This window comes from Cataglyphis hispanica, chromosome 11 (assembly GCF_021464435.1).
Source record: "Cataglyphis hispanica isolate Lineage 1 chromosome 11, ULB_Chis1_1.0, whole genome shotgun sequence".
In the NCBI taxonomy this organism is placed as follows: Eukaryota; Metazoa; Arthropoda; class Insecta; order Hymenoptera; family Formicidae; genus Cataglyphis; species Cataglyphis hispanica.
The window spans coordinates 484,405-509,728 of NC_065964.1; the positions used below are offsets into that span (position 1 = coordinate 484,405).

The 25,324-nt window shown below is 28.5% G+C and overlaps 1 protein-coding gene across 2 annotated transcripts in view; it reads left to right on the plus strand.

Moving 5' to 3' along the window:
* Positions 1 to 25,324, plus strand: part of LOC126853005 (uncharacterized) — a 54,880-nt gene that overhangs the window by 5,960 nt on the left and 23,596 nt on the right. For both annotated transcript variants that reach the window (XM_050598376.1, XM_050598375.1), the window contains exons 2-4: positions 9,832 to 9,984; positions 11,863 to 12,000; positions 15,589 to 15,703. In XM_050598376.1, the coding sequence (XP_050454333.1) occupies positions 9,832 to 9,984; positions 11,863 to 12,000; positions 15,589 to 15,703 (406 nt within the window). The remainder of the gene's footprint in view (positions 1 to 9,831; positions 9,985 to 11,862; positions 12,001 to 15,588; positions 15,704 to 25,324) is intronic.

Genomic DNA, 25,324 nt, shown 5'->3' on the forward strand with positions numbered 1-25,324 from the left:
AAATTTATTATACAAAATTTCGAATGAAGCATATATTGTTGTATCTTTTGTTCATATAAGAAGAATAGAAAATCTGCTTTCAATTAAAAAAATATATAGCATCTGCATGGAAAAAATTTGGATTTTGAAAAAAGATATAAAATATAATAAAAAAATATTAAAATTTTATTTTAACTAAAATTATATTAAATAATGAAGAGAATTAAATATTATTTCCTCCCTCCTTATTGTGCGCTTTTTATCTATTAATTGTAGATATTTTTTAATTTAAGTACCTAAAAAGTTCTTGTAATCTTACAATATTTTTGTATGTGTATCTATTACTATACTATGTATTTATTTACTATAACTGTTTATTTATTACTATAACTAGTTCACAAAGAAATATAAAAATGACTTGACGTTTTGTTGTAGTCTCTTTTACAAGAGTCTGATTAAGGTCAATGGTCTTCTTTCATTCACTCGATTCAGACTTGTGAGATAAGGTGTGCATAGGGGTTCGCGATCTTAACGAAATATGCATGTCTTTTGAACAACAGAAAACTTTAAGAGATGATTAAGAGAATCAAAATTCAAAATTAAAATGTTTTTTTCTATATCTTTACAATTAATCTTCTAATTACAAGAATTTTTTTTCCATCTATTGCCACACATAATTTTCTAACTTATGCGTGCGTAGATCTCCTTGACATCTTTTGTTATGCCTCGCAGGAATGATCAATATTAGAGATGTTACGTGCTTCCAAAGCACTGCAGTAGTTATATCATTGTATTTCTTTGCGACATAAATATCACTAATAATTAAGCTCACAATAAACATTTTGACATAAAACTTATGTCAGTGAAAAATCTAAAAATTTAGTGTAACATAGTAAAAAGGTTAAAAATACACAAATGTTGATTTTTTATCGTAAGTTTTGTACAAAAATTGAATTGTTAATAAAATAAATAAAAAGTAATATTTTAAAATATAATATTTTATCATAATATAGCTTAAATTAAATTGTTTATAAAATTAATAAAAAATTATTTACCATTAATAACAGTTTCTTTATATTATATTATTCATCAATGTTATAAATTATTATAACAGCGTAACAAACTTTATTTTTCCTGCTTTTATAACAGAAAATGCATTAAAACTGTGAAACTTTAAAATCGCATACTCGAAAATTATTGGTCAAAAATTCTTTTTACTATTTTTCTTGTGTTCCTCATCAAAATGTAATATCTGCATAAATGTAATTGATGAAGGTAGAATCGTTAAAATAACAAAATGTATCTTACACACATCCGATTTATATATATGTAGTATAAAATATCACACTTTGTAATTTCGCTTGTTGTATTTGATATGACGTGACAAATCTAACAAAATCGAGATTATCTTCAAGTATCGTTACCGTACTTTTGTGTTGATAATTTTGACAAAACAGAATTTTTCTGTGCATATGTATGCGTGCGTGCGTGCGTGCGTGCGTGCACATGTGCGCGTGTGCGCGTGTGTGTGCGCGGTACGTGGGTGTGCGTGTGCGTATGCGGGTGCGTGTGCGTGTGCGGGTGCGTGTGCGTGTGCGTGTGCGTGCGTATGTGCATGTGCGTATGTGCGTGTGTGTCGTGTGTGTGTGTGCGTGCGCGCGCGTGTGTGTGTGTAATGAGTGAGACGATGGTGATGGCGGCAGCGCAAGTGACATCCTTAAATTTATACATTGAAGAACTTTATATCGTAATATCTCTGTTCTTATATTGCACATAGAGCAATAATAAAACACTTTTCTAATAAAAACCAAGTTATTGTGATTAAACTTATTAAAAACTTAGTTCATCCTAGTTAAATAAACTTTGCACGAGACACTACCGTATCTCTTGATAATGGCATATTTCAATGTTCCAATAAAATTGTTGGTCATCGTACGTAATAATAGATAATATAAGATGCATAATTTTTCGGTGATTATTCTTTATTAAAATTAAAGATGACTAAAAATTTACTTCCTGATGTTAATTGGTTTTTAAAACTCAGATTTAATCATTTTAATAAAGTTATTAAAACTAATAACAATCTGGGTAAGAGTTTTGTAACCAACCTAGGCATAAATTTGATGAAATTTTTCATCAAGGTATGTAACATCACAGGTATGTAACATTTATTAAATAGTGGAATACCACAAATATGAATATGCGAAAATTTGTTTGAAAACTTTTCGAGATATTCAAATTTTAATTATTTGGTTAAATGAATAATTCTAATCTTTTTTTATATAGAAATCTTAAAAATTGTTTATTTAACCTAATAATTAACACTTGAAATATTTCGAAAACTAAACATTTCTGTACATTCGTACTTGTAGTCTTGAACTACATTTAATGAATGCTACATACCTGTAAAATTTTTAAATTGAGTCTGTGGGTCTATTCTCTAACTTCGTAATAACGATCTTGTTATCGTTACGAATCGTTGCGCAGTTGAAAAGTATTAGAAAATAGTTGCGCGTAACGATTGAATTTATCATTAAAAGAATAAGAATATTAGGTCGGTTACGGAACTTTAACTGAAGACTTTATATCTGATATAATATTTATTATATAATACTTTATATAATATTTATTATATAATATTTATTATATATATTTATTATATATTTATTATATAATATTTTATATAATATTTATTATATAATATTATTATATAATATTTGAAAATTATTATATTGTTTTTAAAAAAAAGTAACTAAAACAAAAAATGACAAAAATTTTACTGTGATTTTATTATATAAAATAATTGTATAAAATTTATTACATAAAATCACATTAAAAATTTTTCACAATGGAAAGTTTGCATTACGTTAATTGAGTATTTTTAAAATAATATGTTAATTTTTAAACATTATATATTAGGGATAACACCTCATTGAGTTTTCAACATCTTATTTTGAGAATTTTTTGAAGGAAGAGACCAGAATTAATCGAAAATTCATTTTCGTGAGTTTATTACACATGTCTTGAGGAATACAAATTAATTTTTTTATGTGATTAATACACAAAATGGCGGCTGTAGCAACTCGAGAACGCAGCCCTTTTTTTAAAGAGTGCTCCGCGGCCGGATAAATAAAGATTGCAAATATTGATCTGGAACAAAAACCCAAAATTTTTCATAATTTACATACCAAAAAGCTAGAGAAAAATGTAAGGATTTTGCGAAATGTTAAAAACTTTTCATTTTATAAACAATTTTCGATGAATTTTTTGGCGAAAAATGCAACTGTTTTTTCAAATGCATGCCATTTTTATAAAAATCAATAGTTATAATAAAATTTTCTACACTTTTCTCTAACTTTTTGGTACGTAAATTAAAATTGGGTTTTTGTTCCAAATCAACATTTGCAGTTTTTATCTATCCGGCCGTGGAGCGTTTTTTTAAAAAAGGCCCTGCATCCTCAATACAGCCGCCATTTTATGTATTGATCACTTAACAAAATTAATTTGTATTCCTCAAGACATGTGTAATAAATCCATATAAATAAATTTTTAATTAGTTTTTTCTCTTTCCAGAAGAAATTTTCAAAATTAGGTGTTGCAAACAGGCCGCTACATAGGTTACCCCTTAATGAAATTTTCCATATTTGTTAATTAATTTGCTGAATATTTTATCTAATAAAGCACCTGCTATTTCTTTAAATATAAGTTATAATTGTGTCAATGAAATGTTTACTCTCAGTTCGGCTTTTGACATTGAATCGATTAAGAGGCTAATACAAATATGCACGAGTATATGTTTTCAAGTATGGGCGTACTGCATGCAGATTAAAAGATAATTCAAGAGAAAAAAGAGAATAGTTGAGAGTTGAGACGGCAATAATGACGGTAGGCGTGGGAGTTTTCGCATGTGAGAGCATTGGCAACGTGCCATAGTGAACTGACCCACTTTTAATGTATAGAGTATAGATTGACCCGCTTGACGCCATTTTAACTTTGCGCCGTCGAATAGCCGCCACTTTTAATTCTTTTGCGTCATTGCATACGGACTTTTTAATCTTAAAATATTTAATAATTTCCGATAATTTTCAATATGATGCAATTAAGACAATTTATGAAAAAAAAAAATATAGAAATCAGAATTTGCAAAAAAGTACATATATATAATATTATATATGCATATAAATATATGCATATAAATACATATAATGTATGCATATATACATATATGCATGTACATATATATATATATATATTTAAAAATTTCCTCGATAAAATTGCTTATATTAAATTTAATATTTTAAAATAAAGTAGTTTTTTATATATTTTTAAAATATTTTATATATTTTATATATTTTATTTTTAATTACAAAACAATAATAATATAAAATCATTATTTAATTTTATATTATTTAAATATAATAAATGAATAATTTATTTTAATTTGTGTTTGTGCATCAATTTAAAACCAGAATATATTTCGATAATAAAAAATAATTATTCCGTATTTTTAATTAATATAATTTTATTATTAATATTTTCCTAAAAATGATAAACATGTTAGAAGAATATTTTTTATTATCAAAATATCTATCATCAAAATCTATTCTAGATTTAAATTGACGCACAAACAAATTAAAATATGTTATTCATTTATTATATATAAAATTAAATAATGATTTTATATAAATTTTATAATATTATTGTTTTATAATTAAAAATAAAATATTAAATACTAAATACTAAATTTAATATAAGCAATTCTATCGAGAAAATTTTTTTAAATATGTATATCATATGTAACTTTTTGCAAATTCTGATTTCTCTCTCTCTCTCTCTCTCTATATATATATATATATATATATATATATATATATATATATATATGTATAGGTGTGTGTGTAGAGTGTGCTGCGCGCGCGTGTGTGTGTGTGTGTGACGATGAATGAGACGATGGTGATGGCGGCGGCGCGAGTGACATCTTTAAATTTATACATTGAAGAACTTAATATTGTAATATCTCTGTTATAGTTAGAGTTATGACGAAAAATATTTTTTAGCGACTTGAAGACTGTTTCCTAAGCGATATCAAGTTTGTTTACAAATACTTTTTAATTATGTTATTACTAATATTTACTATATTAAAATATTATACTATATATTAAAATTCCAACATTTAAAATTATTTTTATGCAAAAATTTGCAAACGCATGTACAACGAGATATAATTTATATCTCGTTTGAAGCAAAGGGCGATATGGGATAAAATTCGCTCCGCGCAGAATATTGCAAACCCATGTAAAATCGTATAACTCGATAAACCTTTTTTCGTTAAATATCTCAAAAATTATACAAGACCGCCAAATAAAACAAAATTAATCAGCAATTTCACTCTTACAATATGTGAAAGTCGTGGTGAGGTGTCTAATATAAATAATTATCAATTCGTCATTTTTTCTTAAAAATGATTTTTTTATAACAATCGTCAAAATTTTCTTTAGAAGTTTTCTTTGAATCTAAAAGAAAGTTTTTCATAAAGTTTCATCGAAATCGGAGGTAAATCCTTTCCGGAACTATAGCCAGCATTTTTAAATACTTTTTTAAGAGATTGACAGCAATATCTTGTTTGTCATTTAAAAGGCTCCAAAATCATAAAAACTGTAAAAAGAATTTCTTCGCTGTAATAGTTTTGGAGAAAACAGTTTGTAACACTATGTGATACAGCCGTACATATGTACGTACCTGCACGCACGCACGCACGTCTGCGTACAAGCCTATGTTTGTATTTGTGTTTGTAAAAAAAATTTTTTTTTGTAAATTGCTGCAATGAGTTTTACACATACATATAATGTAAAGTAGAGTACATAATAATATGCAGAATGTTCAATTTCCGTTTTTAAGGCTCCTGAGTAGTTGCCGCGGCCATATTGAAATTATGACGTCAGAGGCGAGAAATGACACGCTGAGAATTCTTGCGTATCACTTCTAAATAAAAGTATATTTTGATAAATAAGACTACAGATTGTTTTAGCATACTTGTAAAATTGTCCGAAAACTAAGCTTTTGCTTTGACAATTAATAAATAGCCGTAAAATGAGTGTCAAAGTAAGCCTAGTCATATGGGAAAACGAGATCATGTGATTTGACAATTGTCCAAAGTAGAAGAAAATGTTCCTTCTACATAATACTTTCTTCACTAAGCTTAGTTTTCGGAAAATTTTGTAGGTTTCACAAATACGTTACACATCACAGCACTAGCATAGAGCAAATAATTATAAAATGGCACGCAAGAATAATTTAGGTTGTCAAAATGTCATTTTACACATAATTTATCGATTTGTTACGTGAGGCGCTATAAGAATGTCTGACATATGGATAACTTGTGAGTAAAGGTCGTTCTACATTAGTCGCGAGTAATCGATCATACATCCATATTGTCGCAAGTCACAAAAGTCTTGCGATTAGCGCCTTCTTCATTACAGTCATAAAATCGAAAATGCCTACAAAAGCACTCTTGTTTCAGAGCCCCGGGTTATTTTTTAAGATCCTTATTAATTCTATATCTGTTTCATCCACATCTGTTTTATCTTCATAAACGCTTGCATCCAAAGATTCATCTTCATTACATTCGAAATCACTCATAAAAATAAAATTTTCTACCAATAACTTTGTAGGTTACAATCAGAACACGAACAAACAAACAAGCCAAATAGACGCCATGACAGCGAAGCTCGATGCTCATTGGCTGTCGCAAAATCGCAGAGACGCAAATTTTGGATTTGGTCAAACTTTGCGATTGTTATTTGCGACTACATTACGACTGAAAATAACGCTGCTTGTGTTCATGCGTTCAGCTGTTTGCGACTAATGTAGAACGACCTTAGCATGTAACACAATACTTATTAACGTGTAGCCCAAGTTCGTGCGGAGACTACGAACAATACTGAGCGATCACGAAAACACTCGCCGCTCGCACATGTTCGAGTTTTTCTATTCGCAATATATGCATTTCCATGCAATATAACAGAATAATTGCAAATAGTAGAATAAAAATATTTATATTATATATATACAAAAGAATAAATAAAACTTATTTTTCATTTTTTTATATTAGAGAAATAACTTAATAATAAAATAAGAAAAATATAAAATTTAACAATAATTATTTTTATATAATTATATAATAATTATGTTTTAAATAAAAAGCGGTCATAACTTTTATTATTTATAGATATATTTGTTTCTGATATTATTACTGATATGTTAGATTCAATAATTACTCAACTTTTAATAAGGAACATACAATACTTAATAGAATAATAAATTTAAATAGACATAGTTTATAGCTAAATAAAAAAATTATATTAAAAATATGATACAAAAAGACTTAAGGTGCAAATTGTGGATATGCGTGCATATATTTAAATTATAATACATGTCTCAAAAGTTCTTAAGACAAGAATAAAAAGTAATAAAAAAATTTCGGGAAATTTTTGATATTAAATGCTTCGGTCTAGACTCTCTTCAGTAAGAACAAATTGAAAGAAAAAGAAAAGATTCCTCTTAAGATTATTGTTGAAAGACATTTGAACAACCAGCGTAAATTAAAAATAGATAAAAACTTTATATTAATCATCGATTGATGTGATAATATTATATGTTAATATTATTTTTGCATCTCTTCTTCATCGTCGTGTGAATGCAATGTTCAGCTGCTTTTTTGCTCAGGTAGTAATTTTTTCTTCAAACTTTTTGTCGTCATGAGAGTTAGAAGTTTACATGTCACTGTCATAGTATGAGCAATTTTATATTATTAATTCTCAAAGCGTATTTTATAACGCAAATTGAATTTAATGTCTCAATGGATATATTACTTTTTTTCTCGTTTTTGTATTTAAAATTATTGAAAATATTATGTCAGATGTGAATTTTTACAAATGATTCATGAAAACTTTTTTTTATATGAAAATTTTCTTTATATGAAGTGCTCTACCTACAGAAGTTTTGACTGGTCAAAATTATCCTTCGATAACATAAATGTAAATCGATTTATATTCTACAGACGGTGATAAAATTCGTTTTCAAAATTTGCGATCATTTATTAAGCATTGTAAGAATTTTTCAAACGTTGAAACTGAACTTGCATTTTCAATAATTCTAAATGTGAAAACGAGAAAAAGAAATAATATATGTCCATTGAGACATTAAATTCAATTAATGTTAGAAAATACGCTTTAGGAGCTAATGATAAAATTGCTCGCACTATAATAATGACATATGAACTTCTAATTCTCATGACGACAGAATATAAAAAATCATTACTTGAGCGAAAAAGCAGTTTAACATTGCATTCACACGACGATGAAGAAGTAATACAACAATAATTTTATCAATAATATATCACAATAATATATCACATAATATTATTACATTAATCGATGATTAGTATGGCTTTTTATCTTTTTTTTTAATTTACGCTGGTTGTTAAAATGCGTTTCAACAATAATCTTAACAAAAATTTTTTTTCCTTCCTTCAATTTGTTTTTATTGAAGACAGGCCAGACCAAAACATTTAATGTTAAGAATTTCTCGAAATTTGTTTATTACTTTATTTTATTTTATCTTAAGAATTTTTGAGATTTGTATTATAATTTAAATATATGCACTTAAATCCACAATTTGCTCCTTAAACTTTTTTGTATCAATATTTAATAATTTTTTCAGCCATAAACTGTGCTTATCTAAATTTATTGTTCTATTAATTTGTATATTTTTTAGAAACTTAATAATTATTATCTAACATGTCAGTTATGTACAGGATATAAATGAACAAATATACATGGAGCATATCATCAAATACAGAACAATAATCCAAATTAAAAAGTCCTGAACTATTTTTTAATCTCACAATCTTTCTTTCCGTTGTTATATGATGTTAAAGTTAGCTAATCAGTACCTGTACAACAGAAAGCCGTCTCGGTATTCTGACACTCGCCATACCTTTCTTGTTTTCCGCTGTTTTCCGCAGAAGCTGATTATTTAATATTAATATCATATAACAACAGAAAGAAATCTCAGATAAAAAAATGATTTAGAACTTTTCGATCTAGATTGTTGTCTTGCATCTGATGTACTCCATGCATATTCAATTACACCCTGTATAATGCGTATTAAATATATCTAAATAATAAAAGTTATGATCTCCATTTTTTTTTTATTTAAAATTATAATTATTGTTAAATTTTACATTTTTCTTATTTTATCATTAAGTTATTTCTCTAACATTTTATTTATTTGATTTATTAAATTTTATTTATTTTATTGTATATAATATAAATATTTTTATTCTAATTTGTTCTACTATTTGCATTTATTCTGTTATATTGTGTAAAAATGCATATATTGCAAGCGAATAGCAAAATTCGACGGTCGAACATTTGCGAGTGGCGAGCGTTTTCGTGATCGCTCAGTGTCACGCACGAATTTTTATTACACATACACGCGATGACATAGCATTATGTCTGTGTTAGTAAGCTCCTAATACACTTCACTTATATGATAAATCGTTGGAGAGAGTTCTTATTCGTACCGCAGCATTATTATTTCTATGTCCATCACCAACTCAGAATTCCGCGGCGATTATTCAGGAGCCTTAGGCGTTAAATTTAACATCGACTTTTCTTAAACGAAAATATGATAGAAGGAGTACGTATTCATATCTTGATATGATTACGGATATATAAATCTGTTTAACATAAAACAATTTTAAAAAATATTAGTATTATAAAATTTTTGTAAAAAATTATAAAAAATGTTTGTACTTATTTTATTTTTAATAATTGTGTGCTCTTTCAGATTTGTCCGGTAGGGGCTCAAAAAAATTTGGTGATATTTGTGAGGCGGATAATGAATGCGGTTTTGCAGGCTCCTACTGCGCACCGAAAAAAAAAGTTTGTGCTTGCAAAGAAGAATTTGAAGCTACTAATCATCTGGATAAATGCGGACATGGTAAGTTGGGATTCTTATTAAAAATCTAATATTTATTAGAAATATTTTGTTACAAAACATAGTGTTTTGTACAATAGCGATAATAATATGGGTGAATCTTTATAAAAATTTATATAGCATGGACCACCTTAATCTCACATATGATGTAGAGAATTCATACTTCAATAATATGCATTTGAAATTAAACGGCGATCTTTTCTAATTTTTTGAATGTAATATTTTAAGCTAAAAAGATATGATATAATATATGATACTAAATAAAAAATGTGATACTAAAAAAAAATTAAATATATAGAAAAGTAATAAGAAATATTTATGTTTTTTATTGTCATATTTGCTACTTATTGTCAGTACTTCACTGAACACTTTATCGACACAGTCTTTAACTTCTAAAATGCGATTTATTTATTTATCTATTTGTTTTCTATTTCTTCAGATATTTTATATACACATATACATATACATATATGATTATAATTAATATGTATATATATATATATATATATATATATATATATACATCATATTATATCATCATCATAACATCATATATATATATGTATACTATATTAATTATAATCATCATTAAACATTGTATCAATATCGTATGTTTCTGACTTGGATGGATGTTTGCGTTTTCTCGATTTCGGCTCTCCGTTTTATTTTGAACTAATTTATTTTGTAATGTCCTATTTCATGGACATCTATTTTATGCCATCTCTTAATGACTGGAACCGACAGATGTTTCATTGCGGGGCAAGGAGGTGAGATCAAATGTCAGCACACATACATTTTTGTCAATTATTTTGCTGAAGATGGCCCAAAGGAAAGATCATTAAAGATTTCTAATCAAATTTTGGTGCATCGACTCAATGTACTTGGCTCTTATTAGTCCATTTTTTATCCTATATTATTATATTTTTATATCAGACTCTTTTTGTTTGTTATTAATTATAATCGTTTAAGAATTACTTTTGAGCTGATGGAATGCTCTTCATTTTGAAGTTTTCCGATGAACTGTGGGATGCGTTGCTTCGTTGATTGTACATATATATTTATATTTTTCGAATTTTTTAAATCTGTTGCAGATGAATATTTAAATAAAATTGTGGAACCGAAACTTTTAACTCTTTTGCTGCGGCTGATCTTAATATGTAGAATGTGTAGTAGATGGTAAATATTCAACCGCAATCGACGCTGTGGATGACAAAATTTTTCTGCGAAATTTTTTCTGTGATTGAAACATTGAATGGCATTACATTATGCAATTATTGCCAATAAAAATTGCCGAGCGCCTAAAGGTGCCATTAGCATCAAATGACCGAAGTTAATTAGGCGCCAACAGCACACTATAAGCAAATTTTCAAAACGCCTATAGGTGCTAACACCAATGAAAGAGTTAAATAAAATCTATCTAATAATCATTAAGAAGTTAAAAAAAATTGTTTGCACTTTTTATGTAGCACATGGCTCTTATTTCTCATGTGATTATGGTTATTTATATTTTAATATTCAGAACCTTTTCGATTTTTATTGACTTTAAACGTATTAATATAATATTGTGCTATTTAAGATTTTTGAAATTTGTAGCTACTCTTATAAAGGGGATAAAGCAATTGAATTAGTCGAACTTACATATCTCTCTTGAAAATAAAATTGGCATGGGGGATTTTTGTAAAAATTAGTAAGTCAAAAAATAAACAGATGGAAAATTTTCAAATAAATTTTGTATATGTGTGTGTATGCGTATGCGTATTTCTCTTTAGATAAAACATTTAACATTTACATTTAACATAAAATAGTTTAGTTGTATCAAGTAATTTAATTTATATTCCATAACTGTATTTTGGTAACAAACATATTAAAAATTTTTTTTAGCTGCAAACGTGAACGAATCCTGTTTCTTTCACGAACAATGCGAAGTACGAGTAAGCGAAACGGAATGCCGCGACGGTCGATGCATCTGCCTTTTCGAGAAGATTCCGATGGTACAACCTGACGGTATAATCTGCGTTGGTAAGAAATGAAATTTTTAAGAAATAGAATATGATAACTTTAACGAAAATCATGTCATGCTTTGATATGGCTCGGTAGGAATTAAAAAGGACAAGAGTAATAAAGCTCTCGCTTATTTTATTTTAATCATAGATTCTGCCAAGGATTTTTTTTATATATCTTTTTTATATACAAGATAAAAATAAGAAAAAATATGAAAAAAGATAAAAAATATGAAAAGAAATAAAAAATGAAAAAATATATAAAAAAATAAAAATAAGAAGAAATATGAAGTAACGATACAATAAACTGTTATTAGTATAAATTAAATACACCAATATAAATGATTGTTTAAAGAATATAAGTACGTGTACTTATATTCTTTAAACTCTTAATTTAAATAATTTTGTTAAAAATAAATATATTTTTATTTTATGTATTTATTTTCTAAAAATTAAATCAGAGAAAGAAAGATTTAGAAATTGTAAATTTATTTTTCTAAAATTATTGATAAAAAAAGACATGAAAAATAATAAAATTTATTACAAATGATAGTTAACCTTTATACATATATAAATGATTAATAAGTTATATATATAATGTATAAATATTACAAAAATATTACACAAAATTATATGCGCTTTAAACAGGCAATAAGTACAACAAAGTATGTATAAATTATATATACGTGCAATGTATTTAGAGATCGCATAATGTAAGTATATATGTATAATGTACAGCAATGTATATACAAATTATATTTTCATTTCATATGCAAATTATATACGTAATATATACATATAAAATTCATCAATGAATATACATATTATGCATGTTTTACATCTTCTGGATGCTCTCGGGATGTTCTCTGGACATGTGCATTGTTAGGGTTGTAATATACATATATACATCCAAATCATGTATATATGAAGATACATGAATTCATTCTACATACAGGATATTATTTTCATATCATGGAAGTAAGATATATTAAGATAGTCATCGTATGTCTGATATTATATGCGAGTTATTAAAAAAAAAATACAATTTATTTTCATATATTGTACACACACACACACACACACACGCACGCACGCACGCACGCACGCACGCACGCACACCCACACCCACACCCACACCCACACCCACACCCACACCCACACCCACACCCGCACCCGCACCCACATATTGTGTTATGTATGTGTGTGTGTGTGTATATATGTATATATATATATATATATATATATATATATATATATATATAACACAAAATATATATTTCGAAAAATATTTATTTTACGAAATTTTTAATTTTTTCTTTATTTTTTAATAATTTTAGCTTAATATTTTTATACATCAAGTGATAAAATGAATTGTTTAATATACAATTATAGTATAATTACATTTAAAAAATTACGTTATATTAAATATTGCAATGTTACATTTGTACAAAAATAGAAATGTGAATAAATTTTAATCATTCTGTAAAAATATAACTAATATTATAGTAAAAGAATCAATATCACTTTATTTCATATCTTATACACAATATATGCAAATAGATTATAAAATATCTAATCAGTTATTAATTCTATTTAATACTTTTACATGCAGAATGATTGAAATTAAAATGATTATGTGGATTAAAAATAATTTATTTATATAAAATATGATCACATTTATGAGCAATTCAAGATAGTCTTGACTTTTTCTTTTTTTGAAACAAAAAGAATTTTTAACTTTTTTTGAAGTTATTATTTATTTAAAATGAATGCACAAAATATTTTATATAATGTTTTATATATAATATTTTGCTATCATCAATATGTTTATCACAAATGTTTATCGCAAATGTTTAACAATTGTGCATATTATTACAATGTTCTGTATATATACAGGATGAGTCATTTTAATCCATACACGCAAATATCTCATAAAGCAAGATGGAAAAAAATATTTTATAGAAAAGTTGTAGGGTTCAGAGGGAGACATCTGATGGTGACCTTAATCCTGATTTTGGAGTCAAATTTAGGGATCATTTTAAGTTCAACTTGATTTTCTTAAATGGAACCGCCAATTTTTTATATCACATTTTTGTACTTGGCATCAAGACCTTTTCAAAACACTAAAATAAAATATTTTTTTATAAAGTACTTTTTGAGTTATGAGACTTGAAAAATCGTATACTGCGCATAACACAGCAGACGTAAAGCGCCAGCAAGGAAATTCACGCTAATCAAGCACCCCAAATGGAATATAAAACTACTATGTCTACGCCGTTGTTCCTGAGTAGCGCTAAAAGTGGAAATAGAATTAAAACTGTTGCTGTATTACGCGCAGCATAAGATATTTCAAGTCTTATAATTTAAACAGTACCTTATGAAAAATTATTTTATTATAGTGTTTTGAAAAGATGCCAGCTACAAGAATATGATATGAGAAATTGTGATTCCATTTAAGAAAATCAAGTTAAAATTATCCCTAAATTTGACTCCAAGGTCAGAATCAAGGTCATCATCAGGTGTCTTCCTCTAAACCCTACAACTTTTGTATAAAACATTTTTTTCCATCTTGCTTACTTTATAAGATATTTGCATGTATTGATTAAAATGACCTTGTATATATACAGGGTGTCCGACAATTCGCGATACACCCTTTAAGAAAAGATAGAGAGTGTAATTTTGGACAGAAAAGTCCTGTACCATTTTTTTCTATAACGCTTAATAAAAGAGTTATTACTGAGTGAAGTCTGGCCTATCATCTTCGATCTTTAGCTGGACGCACGGTCGGTGAGCCGCGCGCCTGGTAGTGTGCGTGAGCGCTCAGATGTTATGACGACTCACCGACGTGAGCCCGGCTGAAGGCGATGATAAGCCAGACTTCACTCAGTAATAACTCTTTTATTAAGCGTTATAGAAAAAAATGGTACAGGATTTTTCTGTTCAAAATAACACTCTCTATATTTCTTTAAAGGGTTTATCGCGAATTGACGGACACCCTATATATATATATATATATATATATATATATATATATATATATATATATATAGGATGTCTAATGATAATTGCCCCACCCGTGGCGGTTGAGCATTGTCGCACACTCGCGCGGCTCACTGATGTGCACCTGGCTAAAGATCGGCAATGATTGACGAGACTTTACTCAATAATAATTCTTATTAAGCGTTATAAAAAAAATGGTAAAGGACTTTCCTACTTGATTTAATCCGCTCTATTTACATATTACGGATGGAGCGATTATTATCAGATACTCTATATATTGTATATATATATATATATATATATATATATATATATTTTATATATATATTTTATATATATATAATAACAGTATATATATATATATATATATATATATATATATATTTATTTATTATATTAATTATTTTGATCAAATTATTTGCTATTTTATATTTATATTTAATGCATTTTTTTAATTTAATGATTGTTTCTTGTTTTATTATAACAGTAATAACGGTAATACTACCAATTTATCTTTTAATCTTTTTAAGATATATACGCATATGCACATAAACTTTAATTTACGAATTTTTATCTTTTTCATGCAAAACGACCAATTTGTTTTCAGCCGAAGTTAAAGAGCCAACCAGCATCCGATATATTGATCCGGCCATGATCGGTGTTCTTGTTGGTATGGCACTGATGTTTATTATCATTTGCGTCGTTCTAAGACTCTTCAGCAAGTAAGCAAAACAATTCAATTGGATATTTAACATTAAATATAATTATATTCATATGCATTAAGTGCAATAGTCGTTATCTTAATAAAATAGTCATTATCTTAAAAATGCATATAAATGAAGCATATAAATATATGCTTTGATTTACATCTGTATTTGTTTAAATTATAATACAGTACACCGTGTACCGTTCATATGGTTTGTTTCGTATAAAGTTAAACTTTTTGTATTTTTCGATTTTTTTTCTTTCTTTCTCCCTAACTTATACATATAATATATATATATATATATATATATATATATATATATATATATATATATATATACAGGGTGTATCAAAACAAGTATAGTGTCCTTAAAAGGTCATATTCCTGAATGAATTTTAAAACGATTTTACCTTTACGAAAATTTGATTTGAAGCTTAGTTTTTTAATTATAAAAGGAAATAGTGAGCGAATTACAGAATGGGTACAAATGATAGGCAGGGGTGGTGCAACTCCGTCCGATGCAGGCGCTTACACGAGGTGCTCGCTATAGCTGATCGAGCGCTACAGCGTATCCATCCCGTAATTCGATCACTATTTCCATTTATAACTTACAAATTAAGCTTCAGACGAAATTTTCGTAAAGGAAAAATGATCTTAAAAAGCATTCAAGAATACGATCCTTTAAAAACGAACGATTGTTCTAAATCACTTCGTTACAGTTCTCGATCAGCTGTTTGCTATACGCGATGAGTGTGTGTGTGTATGTATGAGAACGTGTCTCTCTCTCTCTCCCCCTCTCCCCCTCTCCCCCTCTCTCTCCCCCTCCCCTCTCCCCCTCTCTCCCCTCTCCCCTCTCTCCCTCTCCCTCTCCCCTCCCCTCTCTCCTCTCTCTCTCTCTCTCTCTCTCTCTCTCTCTCCCTCTCTCTCTCTCGAATGCTGTTTGCTCGCTCGCTCGCTCGTTCGCTCATTCACTCATTCACCCTCTCACTCGTTCACTCACTCACTTATTCTTACCTTGTAGAGATTCTTCATAAATAAAATAATTAAAGAAATAATTGCTGCACAGCCGCGGATAGTACGAGTTTTTTATCGATTATTTTATATCAATACTTTTACACTTTTATACTCACGCACTGAATCGATAAATTGATTAAAGAAATAATTGCTGCACGGCCGCGGATAGTACGAGTTTTTCATCGATTATTTTATATCAATACTTTTACACTTTTATACTCACGCACTGAATCGATAAATTGATTAACGATTATAACAATTATAACGATCGCGTTTATAATCGTGATCGTCATAATCGTTATAATCGTTCATCAATTTATCGATTCAGTGCGTGAGTATAAAAGTGTAAAAGTATCGATACAAAATAATCGATAAAAACTAGCATCGCGTCATCAGCAATTATTCTTTAATTATTTGATTATGAAGAATCTCTACAAGGTAAGAATAAGAGTGAGTGAAGTGAAGCGAGTGAAAGAGTAGAAATGAGAGAGAGAGAGAGAGAGAGAGAGAGTGTGTGTGTGTGTGTGTGTGTGTGTGTGTGTGTGTGTGTGTGTGTGTGTGTGTGTGTGTGTGTGTGTGTGTGTGTGTGTGTGTGTGTGTGTGTGTGTGTGTGTGTGTGTGTGTGTGTGTGTGTGTGTATGTATGTATACAGGTGTCCCAAAACTCCCGGATACGCATAGCGTTATTGTCTGTGCCAAAAGATTTTTTTTGGCAAAATTGCGTCTGAACATTACTTTTTAAATAAGAATTATTTAAAGTTGTCCAATTAGCGTATTAGATTATGCGCTGATTAGGAGCGGCATGCGCTCGTCCGCGTAAATATCAATGAGTCATATAGACTGTTTTTCTACTATTTTACTAAAGCTTTTATTACGCAACTTTTTATTAATGCATAATGTCTAAATTTATCGCTATTTTAAACAGAATTTATTTGATACAAAGGGGAATTTTTTATTTATGTCTCTGAAAGAACGAAAAATAAAATAACATGCTTAAACAATGCAAACATAATTTTTTGTGCATAGTATTTTTCCAATGTTTTAAAAATATTTGTGGCCTTGAAAAAGGCCGATAAAATATTATTAATAACAAATAATTAAAATGCAACTATTGTTAAACAACTTATAAGGAGGTGCTCCACATTGAAATCATATTATCAAAAACGTAAAACACGATCATGAAAGATGATGAGTAGAGAGTGGAGGAGCGGCAAGTTAGAGTGGAGAGGGAGGAGTAGAGTATTAGAGAGAGAGAGCGAAGGAGCGGCAAGTCAGAGTGAGAAGATGAAGATGAGGGAACGATACAAGAGCGAGATGAAAGGAACGAGTAAGACAGAGAGCAGATCGAAGTAACAGGAAGATGGCACTGGGAAAGAAACGAGACAGGAGAGAAAGAAGATGATGCGAGAGGCGGGGAAACGAGGAGGAGAGGGAGTTATTAGCTATGTAAGCCTTATAAACTAGGACGGGGTAGGAGAGGGGTTGAGAGTTGTAATTGTAAGAGATTGTAACCCCAAAGGGAATCAATAAATCGTATATCTATCTATCTACAAAGCACAAGCGGAGAATATTGATACGACCCTGATTCTTGGTGAATGTTTCAATCAGATTAAAACTGCTGCTATACGATATGCGGGACATTATCTATGTAGACGTTATTTAAATGCGAATATTATAAAAAGGGCAGAAGATGCATACGATTGTAAGAAGTTGAGAATACCGTTTATCAACAGGATATTGGACGAGGACGAAATGCACGAGTTGCCTTTAAAAAGGAAATTTTGGAAAAAATTGAAGAAGAGTTACAAACAAGTATTTGCGCTATATTGTACGTCAAATTAATATATTGCGCTCTATGGTTTTTTGTGTCTTAAAAGATGAACATATGCATCCTTACCATTTTGCAAAGATCCACCTTAAAAAAATTTTCAAATTCTTGGATTGGTCGAGGTGGTCCTGTCGTATGGCCGGCAAGACCCGATTTGAACTCATTAGATTCTCCTATTTTCTATGGGAATATTTTTATTTATGAAAGTTCTGTGGAAACTCTAGAAGATTTACAAAAACGCCTGTGTTGTGCAATAGCAAACATTACGCCGACATGCTTCAGCGTACGCAAGATAATTTTATTCGAAGAGCAAATGCTTGAATAAAATGCAAGGCATGCATTTCGAATATTTGTTATAAATAATATTTCATTAACCTTTTTTAAGGCCACAAATATTTTTAAAACGTTGGTACATTTCGTATGTAAAAAATTATGTATGTGTTGTTTAAAAATGTTATTTTATTTCTAGTCGTTCTTTCAGAGGTATAAGTAAAAAATGTTCCTTTACATCAAATAAATTCTATTCAAACTAGCAATAAATTCAGATATGCATTAATAAAAAGTTATGTAATAAAATTTTTAAGCTTAAATAGTAAAAAACAGACACATGACCTATTGATACGCAGGCGTGCGCAAGTTGCGCGCCGCTCCTGATTAACGCATAATTTAGAACAGTAATTGGACAACTTTAAATAGCTTTCATTTAAAAAATAGTATTTAGACGCAATATTACTAGAGAAAAAAGTTGTTTCTTTTGGCACAATCACGCTGTGCATTTCGTATCCAGGAGTTTTAGGACATCCTGTATAAATGAATATATAATTTTTACATCTAACATAGCCGACAAACATCTGAATTCGAAATCCTTTTTGGGCCCAATGAGGTCCAAATTAAGTTTTTCAATAAAAATTCTTAGTTTTCGTCGTGTGTCGATGTCGAGGACGGTTTCTGCTTGAAAAAAAAAGCAAATTAGATTTTGTAGCACAAGGTCTATATAGATCCAATGAAACCTCGGACTCAAATGTTTGTCGACTATATCAGATGTAAGAATATGTGAACTTAAATCGCAATAAAAAATAAGTCTTTACTTGAAAAATCGATTAGGCCTTACTAGGCCCAAAGTGGATCCCGGATTTAAAATCTAGTTAACCAATCTTGGAGATGGCTCTTTTGATATCCTTTTGAAAAACTTTTGTATTATTTAACATTTTCCTCCAAAACTTATTCCCTTCGAGATATCTTACAGTCCCAGTATTTTTTCGCACCCTGTACATGATATAAAATACGTTCTTATAATTCTATATCAGTGCTGGGATTTACTTGCACATTTCAGTCCGATTCTGTGACTCACGCCTGTTGCCCCCCACTCCTCGCTCGCGCGTTAGCAACGAGTTGCTAGGTACGCGTAAGGAGCATAAGTAAAAAATGTTCCTTTACATCAAATAAATTCTATTCAAACTAGCAATAAATTCAGATATGCATTAATAAAAAGTTATGTAATAAAATTTTTAAACTTAAATAGTAAAAAACAGACACATGACCTATTGATACGCAGGCGTGCGCAAGTTGCGCGCCGCTCCTGATTAACGCACAAAGAGAACTAAGGAGCGCGACGCTACGCCTCAGGAGCGTCCGTATGTAAAAATGCTAAATATAATAAGATAATATTTTTCTGAAAACACCGTGAAAATTCTCAAAATTAAAATTTTTTCTTTAATGTTTTATATTTCATTAATATAAAATATTACATTTTTTTCTTTTAAATTATTACATCAATATAATAAATTATTTAATCCGTTTATATAATTTACATATTTTTATGATACTTCAGTTAAAGTTTTCTCTTAACCCGCTTTACAATAATAATTATAACAATATAATTATAATATAATTATAATTTTAAGACAATAGATTTTCACATCACCTATGAGGTACTATTGTTAATGCGTTTTTTTTTAAAGTTGTCCCCAATATGCCTATTCCACTAAAGAAGAATAATCCGTTCGCGTACATATATATATGAAAAAGAAAAATTATATTAAAGACGAAAAAAAAAGAACAAAAAAAGAGAACAATCGCATAAACATTAATTTGATTTTTTAAGCCGTTTATGTAAATTTACAAGAGATAAAATATCTACGGGAATATTAGATGAACTAGAGCGCATCAACGAAGATAATGTACATTGCTCAAACAACAACGTTTATCTGTTTTCATATATTTTAATTTTGAAAATGAACATTTACATAAGTAGAGCCGAACATAGAAAAAATTCGAAGACTGAATTTTATAAGTTCGGGATACTTCGATGAATCTAAAATCTTAAAAATTCAACACCTTTTTCTGGCCGCGGTTTAAGAGACAGATCATTTTGCAAATTGCAAAGTTCTGCTTGAAGTTCTACATTTTGTTCTTCAATCGGAACAATGAGAGGATTTTCGAAAAAAAATTAGATCTTTTCTAAGTAATTCAAAATCATTAAATCGCGTATCAAATTGGGTTATTAAAGAATTAATTAAATGAAGTTGTTTTTTAAAATTACAATTTTTGCCGTATTCTTCAAAAAGAATTTGGCAAGATGGATAAAAGTGAAAACTATTTTTTTCTAAATGATTTTTGAATAATAATAATTTTCTCGAAATGAGTCAATATGACTGACTAACAATACTATCGTTTGGTTGGCCTTTTGCAGCTTCAAATTTAAATTATTCAAATGGGAAGTTAAATCTGTAATAACAGCTAACTCAGAAAGAAAATCTAGATCTTCGAAGAAAGATTTAAATTCGTCATAATTTATAGACATTTTTTGCAAGAAAAGGAAGATTTCTTTTCTTATTGTAAAAAATTTCTCTAGACATTTCCCTGCGCTAAGCCATCGAACTTCGGAATGTAGAGGTATATCTTTATAAATTGCATTATGCTTCGAGAAAGGATTGGAACTTTCTATGATTCAGAAATTTGTGTCCACCTTTTATTGCATTAAGAATTTTAGTAACTATCTGCATTGCGGTACACAATTTAATCACTTTCCCACATAATGCTTCCTGATGGATTTTACAATGAATAAGGGGGAATTTTAAATTTCGTTGCTTTATTTGGCCGAAGAATCCAATTTTCGAACCTGTCATTGCTTTCGTGCCATCAGTTACGATAGCCTAACATTTAGAAAAATCAATATTAAATTTTTGTAAGGTTTGTTCAATGGTTTTATAAATACCTATCCCGGTTGTTGTGCCATGTAATGGTACGAAATTTAAAAGCTCCTCGACATATGAAAAATCGTTTTGTACGATTCGAGCAAAAATACTCAACTGGCTCACATGTCAATTATTGATGCTTTCATTGAGACATAATGAAAAATATGAGCATGTTGCTAATAAATATTTCAATTTTTCTTCTATAGAAGAAGCGATATGAGTAACTCTTGCTACTACTGTTTTTTTATTTAACGGTATACTAGCAGCTTCTGCAAGAGTTAAAGAATTTCCAAATGATTTTACAGCTTCTATGAGGCATTCCTTTACAAATTCATCTTCAGTAAATGGCTTAGAATGTTTAGCGATTAAATGTGAAATAGCATATGATGCAGTGACTGCTTTTTCGGAAGATGTTGCATTATTATTGATTTCAAAATTTGTATTATCACTACAACCTTCTTCATATACTAATTTTAAACTATTTATTAAATTAATCTTTTCTTCACCGTTATATTTTGCATATTCATTGCAATGTTTATTTTTATAATGTCTTTCGATCAAAAATTTTTTAACATGAGAAGGTTTATAACCACATAAAAGACAAATTGTTTTATTACGAATAAATGCGAAAAAATTATTCTCCCAATTCTTATCATAATGTTGCACATACCTCTGTCCATCAGCCATCCTTCACGTTTGATGAAGAGATTAATTTGGAAGAAAGTTAGGTATGCACAGGAAACACTGAGAAATCTCTCTGCACTTTAAAACTCTGTATTTAAAGGCATTTTGCACGAGACACTTTGCACGAAACCTTTAATAAGAAAGTGGCAACCGTTAGGTTAAGAAACAAAAGAAGACTGAAAACAATCTACGATCGCGCGGAATAACGGGTGGCGCAAATAAACAATTTATCATTTTCTTGTAAAACGTCTCATTTTAAAATACGAAGAGATTTCTTAGTCTTTCCTGTACATACTTAACTTTCTTCCACATTAATCTCTTCATCAAACGTAAAGGATGGGACAGATATTTTTAAAGCCATTGAACAAATCTCTCAAAAATTTAATATCGATTTTTCTAAATGTTTGGCTATCGTAATTGATGGCAATAACAGGTTCGAAAATTGGATTCTTCGGTCAAATAAAGCAGCAAAATTTAAAATTCTCCCTTATTCATTGTATAATCCATTAATAAGCATTGTGAGAAAGATTAAATTGTGTACTGCAATGCAGTTACTAAAATTATTAATGCAATAAAAAGCGGACACAAATTTCTGAATCATAGAAAGTTCCAATCTTTTCTCGAAGAGCATAATGCAATTTATACAGATATACCTTTACATTCCGAAGTGTGATTGCTTAGCGCAGGGAAATGTCTAGAGAAATTTTTTGCAATAAGAAAAGAAATTTTTCTTTTCTTGCAAGAAATGTTTATAAACTATGACGAATTTAAACTTTTTTCAAAGACCTAGATTTTTTTCTGAATTAGCTGTTATTACAGATTTAATTCCCCATTTAAATAATTTTCAAATTTAAATTATTTAAATGGGGAATTAAATCTGTAATAACAGCTAATTCAGAAAAAAATCTAGGTCTTTAAAAAATGTTTAAATTCGTCATAGTTTATAAACATTTCTTGTAAGAAAAGAAAAATTTCTTTGCTGCAAAAGACCAACCAAACGATAGCACAGTTAGTCAATCATATCGACTCATTTCGTAGAAAATTACTATTATTCAAAAATCATTTAAAAAAAGATAGTTTTTACTTTTATCCATCTTGCCAAATTATTTTCGAAGAATATGGAAAAGATTGTAATTTTAAAAAACAACTTCATTTAATTAATTCTTTTTCATTTAATTAGTTTGATACGCGATTTAATGATTTTGAATTACCAAAATTAGAAAAGATCTAATTCTTTTTATTGATAATCCTTTTATTGTTCCGATTGAAGAACAAAATGTAGAACTTCAGGCAGAAATTTGCGATTTAAAAAATTATCTGTTTCTTAAATTGTGGCCAGAATATATGTTGAATATTTTAAGATTTTAGATACATCAAAGTATACCAAACTTATAAAATTTAGTCTTCGAATTTTTTCTATGTTTGGCTCTACGTATTTATGTGAATGTTCATTTTCAAAATTAAAATATACGAAAACCGATAAACCGATTGTTTGAGCGATGTATCATTATCTTTGTTGATGCACTCTAATTCATCTAATATTCCCGTAGATATTTTATCCTTTGTAAATTCACATAAACGGCTTAGAAAATCAAATTAATGTTTATGCGATTGTTCTTCTTTTTCGTTCTTTTATTTTTTCATCTTTAATATAATTTTTCTTTTTCATATATATATATGTACGCGAATGGATTAATCTTCTTTAGTGGAATAGGTCTACTGGGGAAACCACTTTAAAAAAAACGCATTAACAATAGTACCTCATTGATGATGTGGAAATCTATTGTCGCAAAATTATATTATATTATAACTATATTGCGATTGTCCTATATTATAATTATTATTGTAAAACAGGTTAAGAGAAAACTTTAAATAAAGTATCATAAAAATATGTAAATTATATAAACAGATTTAATAATTTATTATATTGATGTAATAATTTAAAAGAAAAAAATATAATAATATTTTATATTAATGAAATATAAAACATTAAGGAAAAAATTTTAATTTTGAGAATTTTCACGGTGTTTTCAGAAAATATTTTCTTATATTTAGGCATTCTTACATACTGACGCTCCCGAGCGTCGCGCTTCTTAGATACGCGTACCAAGCGACTCGTTGCTAATGCGTGAGCGAGGAGTGCGGAGCAAAAGGCGTGAGCCACAGAATCGGACCGAAATGTGCAAGTAAATCCCAGCACTGTTCTATATATAAAAAAAAACTTATTTTGAAACTTTGAATAAATATATAAATTGTCTGAAATGTAATGTCAAAACTTTGGGAGCGTGTAATGGATAAACTAAGAAAAAGTCCTTTAAAAATTTGCTTTTTCGTTTTGAAGAAAATCGCAAGAACAAAACAACAAAACGAACAAAACAAAAAAATTTTTATTAAAAACAAACAAAATTAAAATTATTAAGTTTATTGAAAAATATCATGAGATAATAGTTATAGTGTATGAAATTAAGAAAAAAAAATGAATTAAAATTTTTCTAAAGTAAAACTAAAGGATTGTAAATAAATACACGACAATGCGAGATTATTGTATCCTGTTTATTCTGTTTGTGTACAAACATTTCTGCTGTCATTTAAGAAGTAACAACATGAATGAATAAGTTCGAAAAAATAAGAACGTTTTAATTTCATTTTACTTATTTATTTACACTTACTTATGCATGTCACTTCCTTAATGGAACGTAAATATAAATTAAAATTAAGAGAATACAATAATTTTGATGTTGTGTTTTTATTTACAATTCTCTAATTTTACTTAAGGAGAGTTTTTATTCGCTGTTTTCTTAATTCCATGCTTTACAATTTTTATTTCATGGTATTTTCCAATAAATCTAATAATTTTAGTATTGTTTTACTTTTTTTATTGAATATCTTTTTATTTCCTTTTTTTATGATTTTAA